This window comes from Brachyistius frenatus, unplaced genomic scaffold (genome assembly GCF_029030835.1).
Source record: "Brachyistius frenatus isolate BFR_SWC_R1_liver_20210118 unplaced genomic scaffold, ASM2903083v1 Contig_118, whole genome shotgun sequence".
In the NCBI taxonomy this organism is placed as follows: Eukaryota; Metazoa; Chordata; class Actinopteri; family Embiotocidae; genus Brachyistius; species Brachyistius frenatus.
The window spans coordinates 18951-34665 of NW_027210717.1; the positions used below are offsets into that span (position 1 = coordinate 18951).

The 15715-nt window shown below is 40.7% G+C and overlaps 1 protein-coding gene across 1 annotated transcript; it reads left to right on the forward strand.

Annotated features, from left to right (window-relative positions):
• Positions 1-14862, forward strand: il1rl1 (interleukin 1 receptor-like 1). The gene is made up of 12 exons (XM_069713407.1): positions 1-89; positions 2161-2224; positions 3267-3513; positions 3625-3814; positions 6470-6617; positions 7896-7961; positions 11176-11293; positions 12254-12402; positions 12522-12659; positions 13665-13829; positions 14200-14345; positions 14539-14862. Exons 2-12 carry the CDS (start codon positions 2164-2166, stop codon positions 14785-14787), a joined length of 1677 nt encoding a protein of 558 aa, XP_069569508.1. The 5' UTR covers positions 1-89; positions 2161-2163; the 3' UTR covers positions 14788-14862.
• The last annotated feature ends 853 nt before the right edge of the window (positions 14863-15715 follow it).

The window sequence follows — 15715 nt, forward strand, 5'->3', positions numbered from 1 at the left end:
CAGAGGAGATATAAAACCATGTGCACAAGAACAGCAACACAGCCAGACTTTAATTGAACCCACTCCAGCTGTCGGCACACACTTTTGAGGTAAGCAAACATTTTCATTACTAGAGATGTTTAATTAAAAATTTAAGACTACAGGATATTTTTAACTTTTTAATGAGTATACTGACCAAAACCAAAAAATAACATATTACCTTATTGATGTTGAACTTGACAGATGTACAATAATTATTGCTTCCATCTTTCACATACAGTTGGAGCTTTTGAAATAAACCTGAGACAGTAAATTAATTATAACTGCACTGAGATGAGTGGCCAAAGCTAAAATAAGCATGACATTTGAATTATACTATATGTATCTTGAATATGATACAGTTATGTGAAGTGAATCATGTAATGTATGAGTAAATTGGGCTGTTTCAGTAGAGCAAATATTTGCAGTAGCGTCATCTATGATTAATCAAATCTCTTTCAACATTAACTATGTTTTCATCTTTGGAAATTTATGTCAAATAAGGTCAAGAGTTTAGACTTTTAGAAATACTAAAAGCCCTATGAGAGAATGGAAAACATACACAGGCCAACTGTGTGAGATCAGTTTGACTTGTTGATTAGTTACTACCACAGCATCTACAAAAGGCAGTTCGAGAACAGTTAAAGCTATGAATATTTTATATTAATAGTGGATCAAGTGGGTACATAGAACGTAAAAGCGCGTTGTAAGTCCTCAGCTCAGAGAAGCTATTTGGACTCATTAAGTTTATTCTTTTGGTTTTATGTCCCACAAATTCTGAATAGTTCTTCAAATCTACTTCATTTTAAAGATGCAGGAAAGCAACTTGGTTATTATTTTATCTTTTAAAAACGAAATTTTTTGGAAGAGAATTGATAAAAGAGGTTCTCCTATCGCTGCTTATATCTCTGAGTTGCATCTAACTGTGTCTTTATCAGTGTCAACAGAACCTGACGTTTTTCAGTTGTACCAGAGGAGGAACTTGCTGCACAGAGGGTGAGATCTGAGGACTCCGTTTTAAAACCGGTTCCACTGCATGATTGCGTAACTGTTTCACAAGACGCCGAGGCAGGTGAGGAATCAAATGGTAGACTTTACTGACTTTATTGGTGAAATTACAAAGATTAGGCATGTGTACACAGTACTAAAAGTAAAAGACTAAAGCCGTGTTTCCATTCAGGTACTTCTGTTGCATTTAGTACTCTTACATGTGTATTGCATGAAATTTGACAGGGTGGCGTTGTTTCAAAGGCATCACTCATGAAAATATCTGCTTGTTTTCTTTTTTTTTTATGTACACCAACATACTCTTCTATCAGAGAACAATAAAGTGGTACTTACTGAAATACTGCTGTGTGGCAAGAGCTTCAGCTCTCTCGGCCACAGTTTGAAAACAAGTTGGTGGTCTCTGTAGCCATGATGGCAACCGTTGTAAGTGAGAGGTATAAAGGGTTTCATACTGAATTTTGTGACCGTTGTGAGAACACCATCTGACATGTTTCCATACTTGCAAGTGTAAATTCATCATGCTCTCAAATTATCAAATGTATTTACGGGAATTGAGACAGTTTAGGGGTTAAACCCCAAGAGACAAAAACCCTACGATCTGGCAATTTACTAGTGGCAGGCTGGGAGTAGAGCTACTGAGTGGGCAGATTAACTGCAGGTGAGCAGAGGGGGAACTGGGAGCAGGTTAGGTGAGTGTAGCAGAAAGGACATAGAGAGAGAGACTGGGGACCTCTGGTGGGTGGAGGGAGTGATGTAGGGATCAACTGAAAGGCAGAAAGACCAAAACATGGCCAAGCAATAACATCTGTATCACCCTGCTCTTTTCTGAGTATAATTTGATTTTATGGCATGGTTTAACATAAAACATTTGTAGTTTTCTTGATTTGAATGAGCCTCTCTCCTGGGGGCTTTGTCCTTGCTGTGATGAAGCAAGGAAATCTAAGCCGGCAATCACACATCCTGTTGACAGTCCTTCAGACGGAAGTCAGTTTCACTTATCAGTATTGTGGTAGAAGTTTCTGGAGTGACAGTGTATGAACGAGACAATTTAAACGGTGTATATCATACACGGTTAATTATTTACAAGATGCAAAGCAGTGTGGTTTGACTTTGAATGTATTTTGTCTCGTTCAGCGAATGGAGGCCTTCAGACTTCTCTTCCTTGTTGTCGTGGTGATATCCACATCTGAATGCTCAGGTAGTGTATGCATTATTGATAAAGAATACAAAATAACAGCAGGCCACTAAATGGTATGTTTATGCCGCTGTAACCATATAAAAAAATTAAAAAAACTCCTCACGATGACCAATAAGTACATACACTCAGTGCTGAGACTGCACATATACAGTTAAAGGCCCACTTAAGGCAAGACACCACAGGGTAAAACATTTAACCCATAGATATCAGCATAGAACTTTGCAAGTTGATTACATAAAATAAATAAATTGTTTTTGTATTACAAGTTTTCAAACATGTCATGTTTTGATATGCAAATTAGGTATCTAATTAGATATGCACTGACCTGCATATATATCCAGAAATCTGAAAACTGGATGAAGCTACGTTAAAAATTCTTGGATCAGTTTCTTGACACAAAGGGGATTCTGAATACTGTCTTTACTTCAGAAATCACTTAATAATCACCGACTATCACGGCAAAGTGTGGAATAGATACGTCCGTCCACTACAACATTTTAAATAGCTTTGCTTGGCGCTCTCTAGGCCTGACAGTTACACGTTTTCCTGTCGTGAAAGAAATGCACTGCATGCTTTGAGGCATTTGATTTACAGGAAAATGAAAGTTATCGCAAAAACACATGGTTGGGGTTCGGGAACAAAAAACAACTCAAGATCAGTGTTCCCACCTCCTGGATTCGAACGTCTTTGCCCCGCTTGACAGTCTGATAAATGCCATCAAGCCACCCCCCTCCCCCTCCTAATACCACGGAAAAATGTACTATGTATTTGGTCTGAATACCTCTGTTGCGGGACCATGGTCACAAGATCCTTCATTACGTAATGTTTAAGTGCGTGTTAGTTTCACGATTACAAAACATGTAACTTTCATGCCTAGACAGCCCAAAGCATGACTATCTCACGTTTTCACGTTTGGACGGGAGTGTCTATTTCACACTTTGCCGTGATACTGGGTTGCCTCTGCAACATGCTCATTTATATTTCCAGGAATTATTAGGCTTTTTGTAATCATAATCGCCGTCATCTTCTCCCTCATTTTTAGAGACCACCCAGCCCGAATGTAAGGACTTGGACACGGAGACATTTAGAATTCTTGAAGATGAAGCGTTTTATTTTGTGCCATTAACTCTCTTTGACCCCAACAACCCAAATGTAAATTTCACATGGTACAAAAACAGCTCCCAGTTTGAGAAGATTTCCTCAGATGAGAGAGACAGAGTACATTTCCATGGTGGAGCACTCTTTTTCTTAAACCCCGATAGTGCTGATTCTGGCCATTACACTGCCCGGTAAGAGCACTCATCTCCAGGAAACATGTTTTAAAACTTCTAAAATTGAATCTATTACCTGTTTGTTAGATTTACCTTATATCGATGTCATACCTTCTGCTTCCCTTCTAGGAAAATATCCTCATCAGGAAAATGTTACAACTATCATGTCAACATTAATTTCTTCAGTGCAAGCTATCGAGGGAGCGAGGCATTTACTTATGGGCCGATCGAGAACTCAGACCTGAACAAAAAGATCCCGTGTCCAGACCCCGTCAGTTACACATGCAAAACGTTCAAAGGAAACTTCACCTGGTACAAGGTATGGCCGCGTGGCATTATAGTGACACCTAGTGTGAGAATCGGTGAAAAGCAATTATGGCTGCGTTCAGAAGCGTATACTTTTTCTTTAAGCATGTATTGCACTGTTACATGTAGTATGCATACAATTGGAACACTACTTCATCGTAAAAATGCATTTTTAACTTTGACCTTCTTGTACATATCTGTCGCGATCCGTAGTGCCTCATTTGAAGTAAAAAGAAACGGGATGCAATTTGGAAAGGCTACATTTCCTTTTAATGCATCATCTTCCTTTTGTGAGTTGCAACCATGTGAAGCATTGGCGCCACTAACTCTCTCGGCAGCTCAGTCGATGTGACGCATGTTCCGCCACGCAGAGGATTGTGGGTCAGAACAGCCAGAGAAACATGCTGGCCTGCAGACTGCAAAATACAACCAGATGCAGAAGCACAATCTGGTACTTTTGGCATGCTACATTTAGCATACTACTATCACTATGTATTGGGACATACTAATGCTGTGTTCCAAATTACATACTTCCCTCAGTACACTAACAAATAGTGTTCTTACATGTTAGGACTCTTACTTGTGTAGTGCCGGAGTTTTTACAGTGTAGTGTTGTTTTAAATTGCACACTGCTGTTCTGCACAGACAGGAAATTACCTCATCATGTGAACACATCACCCACTAATGCATCTGCAGCTTTACTTGTTTTATCCAGTAATTAGTGTTTTTTTGCGCCCTATGTTTAAAACACTTAATAAACACACTGATTCTTCTGTCCAGCAGCAGTAATGAAAACACTTTTGTTCAGTGTTCAGGAACAGCTGCAGCTTCCTCAGACGCCTTAATTTGAAAATTATTTACGGTGGTGGCACCGCACCTTCCTCTATGGAGACAAGATGGCGACCGTTTAGGCTGGAAAGTGTCCAGCATTTCACCCTTTTTTTTTTGGACCATACTGAATGCATCATCTGGATGTTTGTAGTTTGGTGCATGTTTCTGTACTGGACAATGTGAACACACTTTTGCACTCAAAATAGTGAGTGTTAGTACACAAGTACACCATTTGGAACACAGGCTAAATCTTTTTCTGACATACTATATGGTATGAGTGTATGGATATTGGAACGCATGGTATTTTTCTAAATTGTGAACCTATTAATGTAATTTACAAAACATTTAATCCAGTTACATTTTTGGGTAAACTGTGGTGGACAGGTAATGGAGATGATAGAACTCAGGCTGTGCGTTACATTATCCCTACTACCATATACAATTTAGTATTCTTTTTCTTTTTACTTCAAATGTCACTCTAAGGATCACGATGGATATGACCAAGAGGGCCAAAGTTCATGTTTATAATGAAGTAATATGTCCAAATTGTATGCATACTACATGCAACAGTCCATGCTTTGTAATATTGGCTGTATGTACTGAAAGTAAAAAGAAAAAAGTATGTGATTCAGAACATAGCTAGGGATTATGAGCAGAGAAAGCGTCATCATGGCTGTTTTATCTTGTTAATATAGAAACGGGTGATGCGTTAAAGGAAAAAACATGGAGTGTCCTAGTCAGGTGTTGGGCCGCCACTATAGCATCAATGCCCCTTGAGTCTCTAGAAGTCTACCGGAACTTTGACGATGGCGCTGTCTACTACATTAGGATCTCTGACTGTGAAAGCCATAGCATATAAATCACATCATTTTCATACTCATCAAAACCATTCATTAACCTTTCATGGTCTGTGAATGGGGGCATGGTCATCATGGTCGAGACCATTCATATCAGGATATAGAAATATGTCATAGGATAAACGTGATCACTCGAAACAATTTGAAGTAACCCTTCCCTCTAAAGGGACAAGTGGACCCACACCATGACAGCAAAATGTCCCCCACAGCAGAAAAGGAGCCACCGGATCCCCTCATTGCTGAGGTTAAACATGCAGGCCTTTCCTTTAATTTATCTGCACTTCTATGCTGTTCGTTAAGAAATGAAAGTAGCAAGTCTAAACCAACACGCCCACCCACACACACACACACACACACACACACACACACTTTGGTTATTTTGTGCTATATTGAGCAGCTCTCATCTCTGTTATTGCTGCAAATTTCCAGCTCACAGCATGTCGGATCATAAATTATAGTAAAAACAAAAGAACTGGATGCAAGCAAATAAAATGAAAGTTGGGAGTCATTGGGAACTGGGACAGAATATAAAGTTGAAGCGCGTTGAAGGTAGCAAACTTCTCCAATGTTGAAATAAAGGGGGAAAAAAACCCTTTGCGACTTCAAATTCCCCCCCAAAAAACTCAAGCTCATAGCAAACCAGACAGTTAACTGAAGATGTTGACCATTGGAGACACACACCAAAATGAGCAGCAAACCAACCTCTTTATATGACCTCTCAGTCAGGCTGATTGCCACCAGGTGAGGGAGAACATCACAGGTGCAACAAATGACTCAAGGGGGAGTGCCATGGGCAGAAATATGTCAGGAGAAACTGAATTTGAATAATATATTTTAGAATTTGAATTGCTCAACTTGAATTATTAAATTAAGAACATAATTTGAATCTCATAATTTAAATTTATAATATATTTAATTTATAAAATGTATTTCTTCTTCTATCTTTCCCCTCCTGACACATGTGGCCCCTCTTGCTGCAGGAGTTAAATCTTCTTCCAGGTAAGAATGAAGAAAACCTGTGGGTGAATGATGTTACCAAGCATGAGGGCATGTACACCTGTATTTGTACCTGGACTCACAATCACAAGGTGTACAACTCGTCAGCCTCCAGGAGACTAAAACATAAAGGTGGGTGACCTTTTTTAGTTTTTAGAAAAAAAAAAAACCTTTAGTCATGCTTATGGTCATTACTTCTTTGGATTCCCACAGCCCTGTTTCCTGGTCTATTGTTCATGCCTTTACTTTCAAAAGAGGACACTAACATAATTCAGAAGAAGGTAGTGCAGGGCGTTTAGTTTGATTAACTTGTAGATTAAATACAGCTTTAACAATGAAACGGTACTAAAAATGTGTTTAAAACTAAATAACACAAATATTTACAGCAATTCACCTGCCACACAAATAAAGAAAGTAATATATGATTGTTCAAAATAATACCTGCTCATCAATGGCCTTCAAATGTATTTCAAAAGCAGAGTGTGACTGATGTTTTTGATCAACATACAGCAAGGAGACAAAAGTAGCGACTGGCTTTAGCTTTTCTTTCATGCTATTTATATGCAAATAATCCAGCTATGTATTTGTACATACTACATATTCTAATGTTACATATACTGTATACATCCAAATGCTTGTTCAAATTGTTATTGTTTAAAAATGATTTAGTATATGACTACCAGTCTTGTATTTCTAAAACGGCAAGCCACCTTTGATAAATATTCTGTCAACCTGATTTCCCTAATGTGAAGTGTGAAATGCAGGATAATTTAAATAAATTTAACAACAACCATAGTTTTAAAAATAGAAGTGTTGTGCACAGATAGGATTGTAATTTAGATTTCATATCCTTCACATCTAAATGTTCTGCAAAATCTCACTCAAACTTTTTTTAAATATTTTTTATATTCGATCACTTTTTGCTATTTAAACTTCCCAATGCCAGCAAAAGTTTGAATTGAACAGGTTTCCTTTGGCATCTCAGTGAAGGCTAATATAAGTCTGTAGTTTCTTCACTGTTCTCCTCATGCGAACCCAATGCCTTTTAACTGTCCTTCAGTATGTACAGCAGGAAGTGAACCACTCATCATTGCTGTGACATTGGACATTATGTAGTTGGTTCATTTTTACATTCATGGTGTCGCTGGTTAAAGTCATTAAAGTTACCAGCATATTAATTCTGAGTTATCAAATATTTCCCCCCTTCCCACCTTTTCAAAAAGATGCACTGCATCACGATTGTAGTGGCTTTTACATTTGCAGAAAAAGACTGCAGGTATAGCTTTGTGTTTTAGCAAGAAATAACTGATTATGGTTTTGGCACTGGACTGTGACCACTGCCGAGTGTCCTATAGAAAAGAAACTAACATAAAGCCCTCCTCACTGAGTTTTATTTTTGCTCTCCTACAGGACTACACAAACATGATGACATACAAATCCTCACACCGAGCAACAAGGAGCAGGTTGCAGATGAAGGTAGAAGAATGTCAGAGTTCTGTCATAACACTGCAAATACAATTACTATAAAACGCACATTAAACCTACAGTATATGTTATCGAGTGTTAACTGAGATATATGTGAATTGTTAGACGTGGTGTTGTTGCTGTTCAATTAAAGAAGACTTTTGTACTTGCATAAGGTAGGTAGGTAGGTATAGGTATTTACTTTATTAATCCCCGAGGGGAAATGTCTTCACTACAGCAGGGGGGCTCTCAGGGGGGAGATGCTGCAGCAGGCTGCCACTAGCGCGGCGCCAGGTAACCTGACCTGAGGTGCATGTTTTTGGATGATGGGAGGAAGCCGGAGAACCCGGAGAGAACCCACGCAAGCACAGGGAGAACATGCAAACTCCGCACAGAAAGGCCCAGGACCGGATTCGAACTCAGAACCTTTTTGCTGTGAGGTGACAGTGCTAACCACTGCACCACCCTCTATATATATATATATATATATATATATATACGTATATATATATACCCGGAACCCGGAATAGAATATATATATGTATATATATGTGTGTATATATATATGTATATGTATGTATATCTATATATATGTATATATATATATGCAGCAGGTAGATGATGGCATCGTCCACTCCCACATGAGGCTGGTACGCAAATTGCAGAGGGTCCAGAGAAGATTTCACCAGCGGCCTGAGGTGGGCCAAGACCAGCCTCTCCAGCACCTTCATCACATGAGATGTGAGGGCAACCGGTCGGTAGTCGTTGAGGCCGGATGGAGTCGTCTTCTTGGGGACTGGAACCAGGCAGGACGTCTTCCACAGCACCGGGACTTCCTCCTGCTTCAGGCTCAGGTTGAAGAGGTGTTGTAGGACCTCAGCCAGCTGGACGGCGCAGGTCTTCAGGACTCCGGGGCTGATGCCGCCAGGTCCTGCAGCCTTGCGCTGGTGGAGTCTCTCCAGCTGTTTCCTAACCTGGCCAGTCGTCACAGAGAGGGGGGTGAGAGGGATGTGGGGGGGGGTTCAAGGTGTCGATGGAGGAAGAGCCCTGTGAGATTGAGGGCTCTATGCAGTTCACCAGGGGGCGCAGAGGGGGGAGGGGGGGAGGCAGCAGAGGTGTTTGGGAGGTGTGAGGTGTGGAGGAGACAGATGAGGGTGGTGAACTAAACCTGTTGAAGAAACAATTTAGCTCATTGTTCCTCTCCAGGTTCCCCCTGGTTGTTCCTCTCCAGGTTCCCCCTGGTTGTCTCTCTCTCCCCTTGAACCCAGTAATCTCCTTCATACCGGTCATCACCTCCCTCACGTTGTTCTGTTGGAGTTTGGCCTCCAGCTTCCTCCTGTAGGAGCCCTTGCACTCCCTCATCTTCTCCTTCAGGTGGCGCTGAACTCTCCTGAGCTCCTCCCTGTCCCCAGACCTGAAGGCTGCTTTCTTCTTATTAAGAAGAACCTTCAGGTCACTGGTGATCCATGGTTTATTGTTGGGGAAGCAGTGTACAATCCGGGATGGTACGGTGGAGTGTTCACAGAATTTAATGTATTCTGTGATACAGTCCGTCATGTTGTTGATGTCCTCCCCATGTGGTCCACACAGCACATCCCAGTCCGTGGACTCAAAGCAGTCCTGCAGGGCGTCTTTAGCCTCCTGTGTCCACCTCCTCACAGTCCTGGTGGACACAGGCTGCCTCTGCACCAGGGGAACATACTTGGAAGTCAGCAGGACCAGGTTGTGGTCTGATCTACCAAGGGGGGGGGAGGGCAGTAGTACTGTATGCATCCATGGCATTAGCATACAGTAGGTCCAGAGTTTTATTGTTCCTTGTGGGGCAGTTCACATACTGGTGCAAAGTTGGCAGTACTTTATCCAAACTGGTTAAAGTCTCCAGTAACTGCCAAAATTGCACCGGGATGCTGAGTCTGAAGTTTGGACACAGTGGAGTGGATGGTGTCCACTGCTGCCTCTACGTCAGCTGATGGAGGAATGTACACAGCGATAACAATGGCGGACGTGAACTCCCTCTGCAAATAATAAGGGCGCATCCCCACGGCTAGAAGTTCAATGTCCGGGCTACAGAAACGTTCCTTCACACACACGTGGTCGGGATTGCACCACCTCTCGTTCACATAGACTTCAATCCCTCCACCTTTCTTCTTGCCGCTCCGAACAACGTCTCTGTCCGCCCGAACAGTCCTGAAGCCGGGTACGGCCGCGCTGTGGTCCGGGAGATGTGAGTGCAGCCATGTCTCGGTGAAACACATGATGCTGCACTCCCGGTACTCTCTCTGGGTCTTTACCAGCGCGCCGAGCTCGTCCGTCTTGTTGGCCAACGACCTCACGTTCCCCATTAAGATTGCCGGTACCGCTGGTTTATATTTCCTCCTTTCCGCCTTCATCTTAGCTCCAGCTCTGCAACCCCGCCGTCTTCTCCGAAGTTCAACGGGGATCTCAGGCCTCGCTCCGGGCTGTAGCAGTAGAGGGCTACTCAGCGCGATCAGCTGATCATGCGAGTAAACAATAACAGTGCCCCCAACCAGAAACGTGGAAAAATTACGGTCCATTGTCTGACCGTTAACTTAACACACGAGAGAAAGAAAAAAAAACAACTCTGAAGAGGAGAAAGGCTTAAAAAATACTAATAACAACACACTCGGGGAGGAGCTGCTGCAACAGGCGGCGCCATCTTAGGCATCGATAACATATTAATCGGGAATCTGATGGATTCATCATCTGGCATGAATGTCTGTGATAAATACGGGTCCATTTAGGAGTTAACAGAGCTCGTAAATTAAACAAAAAAATAGATACAAATGAATTTACAACAGAACAAAACACATACATGTAGTCCTGCTCATATATAGGTACTCTCTCAAAGTTTTTTTGAATTCCCAAAGTATCTGTACAGAGTTTGGTTTTCAGATACTTTGGGTATTGTTTCTGGCAGTCAGCTCGTGTGGATTCACAGCCATAAAAACAGAAGCCATATTTGTTGTAAAAGCAGAACCAAGAGAACACTATTATGTTACTCTGTTTTAATTGAGTGCTGCCAAGTTGAAATTTCTTCTGAGCTGCCTGTTTGTCTTCTCCATAGAAGGACAAAGTAAAAAAAAAAAAACGAGGAATTGCTGCTGTGTGTCAATGGATTGCTTTTGAATTTGATGTTATATATGGACACACCCTGAAGGTTAAATGTAATATGTAGGTTAAAGGTAGTACGTCTTCTTTCTTCCAGGCTTAAAGATCATCCTTAATTGCTCAATTTACTGTGGGGTCAATGTGAAACGTGACTGTGATGCCAGCTGGCTTGTCAATGGAAACCCTGCCAAGAAGATGGACATATCCACAAAGATGTGAGTCTGATCAGAAGCAGAAATAAAACATGTGAAAAAAGAGAGATCATTAGTACAATTTATTAAAGAAATGACCGTTTAAGTAATACATTTTGATGTTTAGACTCTGACAATGAGAGGCCATTTCATAGAGTGATGTCCCAAACTGTTGTAGGAGATGGGACAGGACCCCCGGGAGCCTATATACTGGAGGTTGTGGAGCACAGCATGTGGATTTCAAATTTGTTATTTGTTTAATGCCAATTGCCAAAAGGGCACTTAAAACAGGAATTTAACAAAAATAGCTGGAAGGAAAAATACCTTTTAACAAGAACATAACCTCCTACAGAAGGAAGGAAAAACTTCCATTTAATAGGAAGAAATCCTCCAACAGTGGGAAGGAAAAGTTCCCTTTAAACAGGAGGAAAATCTAGGTAGTGTTTAACACCTTTTTTTAGCATGTGACAATTGAGCAGAAAGTACAGCTTGGACTCGAAAGAATATCATAAATGTTGTAGGTATTTAGTCATGGACAAACTGATATTTTAAATTTGACAGTGAAGCTAGAAGGATAAGCAAAGTTATTACAACTTATCCTGTAGGAAACAAGAGTTTGTGTGTAAAATTTTACAGCCGCCGATCCTATAATTGTCAAGATATTTCACTTGGAACCCAAATTTTCAAATGCTTGGTGGACCTTAAGTAAACGTAAGGCGGCCACAAACATGGGTAGTTATTAATGTCTTTACTAAATGGGCCAATCCTGGAGGTGTATATTTTATAAAATGTTTTTTCAACAGATTTTTCTGTATAATTGAAAATTTTGACCTGTTGGGCACTAGTGGAAAAATCATTACAACTTATACTCAGAATCAAATGTCCGTTTGTGTAGTGTGAAATATAAATGTTGCTTTTGTGCTGGTTGACTGATGAAGTGAAGTCTCATTTTTTTGTTATAAACCAAACGGTGTCCCTTGTTAGGTTTATGGTGAACCCTTCAAATATTACCATCTCCACCACCATCCTTACCATTGACAAAGTGTCTGCCAAACATTTCCAGGATAAGTTTATGTGCGTTGGCGTGGGCTTTAACACATACAAGACTGCCAGTTTAACACTGAAGCGAAGAGGTCAGTGGCAGACTCATTGATTGTTTTCCATGTCAAACTCGGACAGAGTGCAGAATATCATCAGCCTTCTCTTTTAGTGACACATTTTCTTTTAAACTTTGATTTTGTTTGTTTTCCAGAGTCGATAACTCCACTGGTCATTGGAGGAGTGTGTGTGTTGCTCTTCTGTGTGATTGCTGCCATGCTGGTCAAGTGGTTTGCTATTGATCTCACTCTCTTCTTCAGACCCTTCTGCACACTAAGAAGCCGCAATGAAGGTAAGAAGGGAAGGATATTTCTTTCAAAGGACCGGAGTTTAGTAATCTTAACACTATCCCAAACAACAGATGTTTAATGTTTGCTTTTTATTTCATTGTTCCTTTGAAACTCATCATTTCTCTTTGTGATGAAACAAACATGTTTGAAGGAGGGTACATCTTAATCAGTCAGTTTTAGACATGGATTGTCCTGCACTGAACAGAGCTCGGCTAGTTGTGTCTCCCTGCTTCTGGTCTTAATGCCGAGTGGCTCCAACCATAGACTGTGCAAAAACTGTATCTGGTCTCTGGCTCTAAAAAAAAAGTGAAGCTAATGCAGAAGTAAAGTGACATTTTGTCAGTAAAGAAGGCTGCGTGAAATTGAATAAAGATTATATCTGGTGCTGCATTGGCTGTGAAGATGCTATTTAGCAACGCTAAAGTGATCTTTTTAATGCACAGACTGGTGCCAGTTTTCTAATTTAACATGACAAGAAACATAATCTTTGTGTCTCCCAATGCATTATCCCAATTTTAAAGAGAAAAAAACATTTAGTATAGTAGCTAATTCATTATAAGTTATAAAATGTTTTGAAAAGTCAAATTAGCTTTCAAGCAACTGAGAATATGGAAATGTTAACAATTTAAATATGTGTGTCACTGGAAGCTTTTCTGTCTCCACATGGAAGCATAATTCCAGCAATTCTCAAATACTTTTGGGAATGGTTCTAATTGAATTAATTAGCATGAATTGGAACACATTAAAGTCCGAAAGTTTTCTGGAGTTTTTTTCAGCATTTTAATTTGTTATGTTACATTTTACATTTCGGTTTTATCCATTTACATTTAGCCTCAGGCCCACAATACACATTCATCATCTGCAGATGACTGAGTGGTGACAGGGTTGCAATATATCATAATACTCATCAGAAGACAAAAAAAAAAAGGACGAACTAAAATCAGAACAAGGTTTACAAAACAAAACAAAATTACAATTCAACTTCCATGAATTCCTTTGTGCTTCAGATGCGAGGTTATACGATGCCTATGTGGTCTACCAGACACAGGGCATTGACAAGGGGACTGAGAACACACTCTCCATGTTCATCACCAAGAGTTTACCCTCCGTCCTCGAGAAGAAGTGCGGATATCGACTCTTCCTCCACGGGCGGGACGACATACCAGGGGAAGGTCTGCATTTTATATATATATATATATATATATTTTTTTTTTTTTTTTTTTTTTTTGGGGGGGGTTGCACTAATACTGTGTTTGGGATGCTGATAGATACAGTATAATTCAGAGACACTTTGAGTTATTTTACTTTCTTAAAAACATTTTTTGTTGTTGACCAATTTGTAAAATAAAATGATGTCATGTAGGAACAAAATTTATACATTATCCTCATCTTATTTTCCAACTCACCTTTCTTTTCTTTCCCCTCTTCTTTCTTTGCTTTAAATGGTGGTTTAGTTTTAGTTTAAAGGACTTGAACAACAATCAGATATGTTAAAATAAAGCACAGAGTAGTTTTTGTTGAGCGTTTCATGTGATCTAACAGATCGCCTGGAGGTGGTGGAGAAATGCATGAGGCAGAGCAGGAGGCTGATGGTCCTCCTCACCCCGGGTTCAGGATCAGGGTCCGAAACCACAGACGGGGATCTCTTACCACCTCAGACGTCCGCCATAGGAGGGTTTGACTGGCAGGTGAGTCTGAAGACAATGATATGATTTGTGCTTTTGTCTTGGCTGCAGACCGTGGTAGTTTTGGAATAAGTTTAACACTATTAACACAAAACTGATAAGCATGTGTATATTTGGGCCGATGAATTCAGCTGTGTCGAATCAATTATTTGTGTAATGAATCCAGTGGTACAACATGCTATCAATTATGTTTCAGGTGGGGCTCCACCATGCACTGGTCCAGAGGGAAATGAACGTGATTCTGATCCAGCTGGGGGACACTGGGCCGGAAGGATACACACATCTTCCCCCTGGCGTGCAGCACCTCATTCGTAAGAGCGCCCCCATCAGGTGGCCCGAGTGTTCGCAGGGTGCTGCGGCATGGAACTCGCGCTTCTGGAAGAAAGTACGATACCTGATGCCTGCCACACCGGCCAAAAAACGTGCCCTGTCTGATATTATCTGACACATTCTCAAAGTCTTGCATGTAAATAAATGAATAGAACTGAAGGAAGGATGTAAAGCACCCCTTACTGTAAAACCTTTTTTTTTTTAATAAAAATCACAGGCATTATTTATTAAAATAATGCATTTGAGTGTATTTATTCCTCCATTGAAGGTTGTGAATTTCATAGTTTACATATCACCATGTTAAAGAACAAAATATGAGTTTGCTGTAAAACACAAAGTTTAATATAATCATAAATATTAAAGTGCTTAAAGCTTACTCTAGTGATGTTACGAGGTGTGCCGACGCTTCGAAGCGTGTGTCGAGTAATGGAGGGGGCGTTTCCTCGAAGCGCGTGTCGAGGCTTGCTTCATTTAGGGGAGGAGCCAAAAATGATGACGTCCGAAGCCTCGCTGCCGGCTGTACCACGTGACTGCTTCGGGAAGTGGTTCAGATTTTGCCGGGAGGTTTGACAGCAATATAAACCCCTCAGGCTCCATTCAAAATGTGGGTTGTTGGTGGAGAGTTGAGGTCAGTTGAGAGTTTGGATAGTTTGGAGAGTTTAGAGAGAGAGAGAGAGAGAGAGAGAGAGAGAGAGAGGGAGAGTTTAGAGAGAGAGAGATAGTTTGGAGATTTAGGAGAGAGAGAGAGAGATAGCTTGGAGAAGTTAGAGAGAGAGAGAGAGATAGTTTGGAGATTTAGGAGAGTGAGGAGAGAAGGAGGTGATAAGATGGAGCCAGCTAGGAAGAGGAGGATTTCCCCTGTGTGGGAACACTTTGATTTGATAACTCCTAATAAGGTAAGCTAAATCTAACTCTATTTCAGACACATTAGGTTTGCTTATCAAGAACTGTATTTTTCACAGTTTCTTATTTTATTCAAAGGTGAGGTGTTTATTGTGCTCCAAGGAGTTGGGGTACAATAACAACACCTCATCCATGCTGAG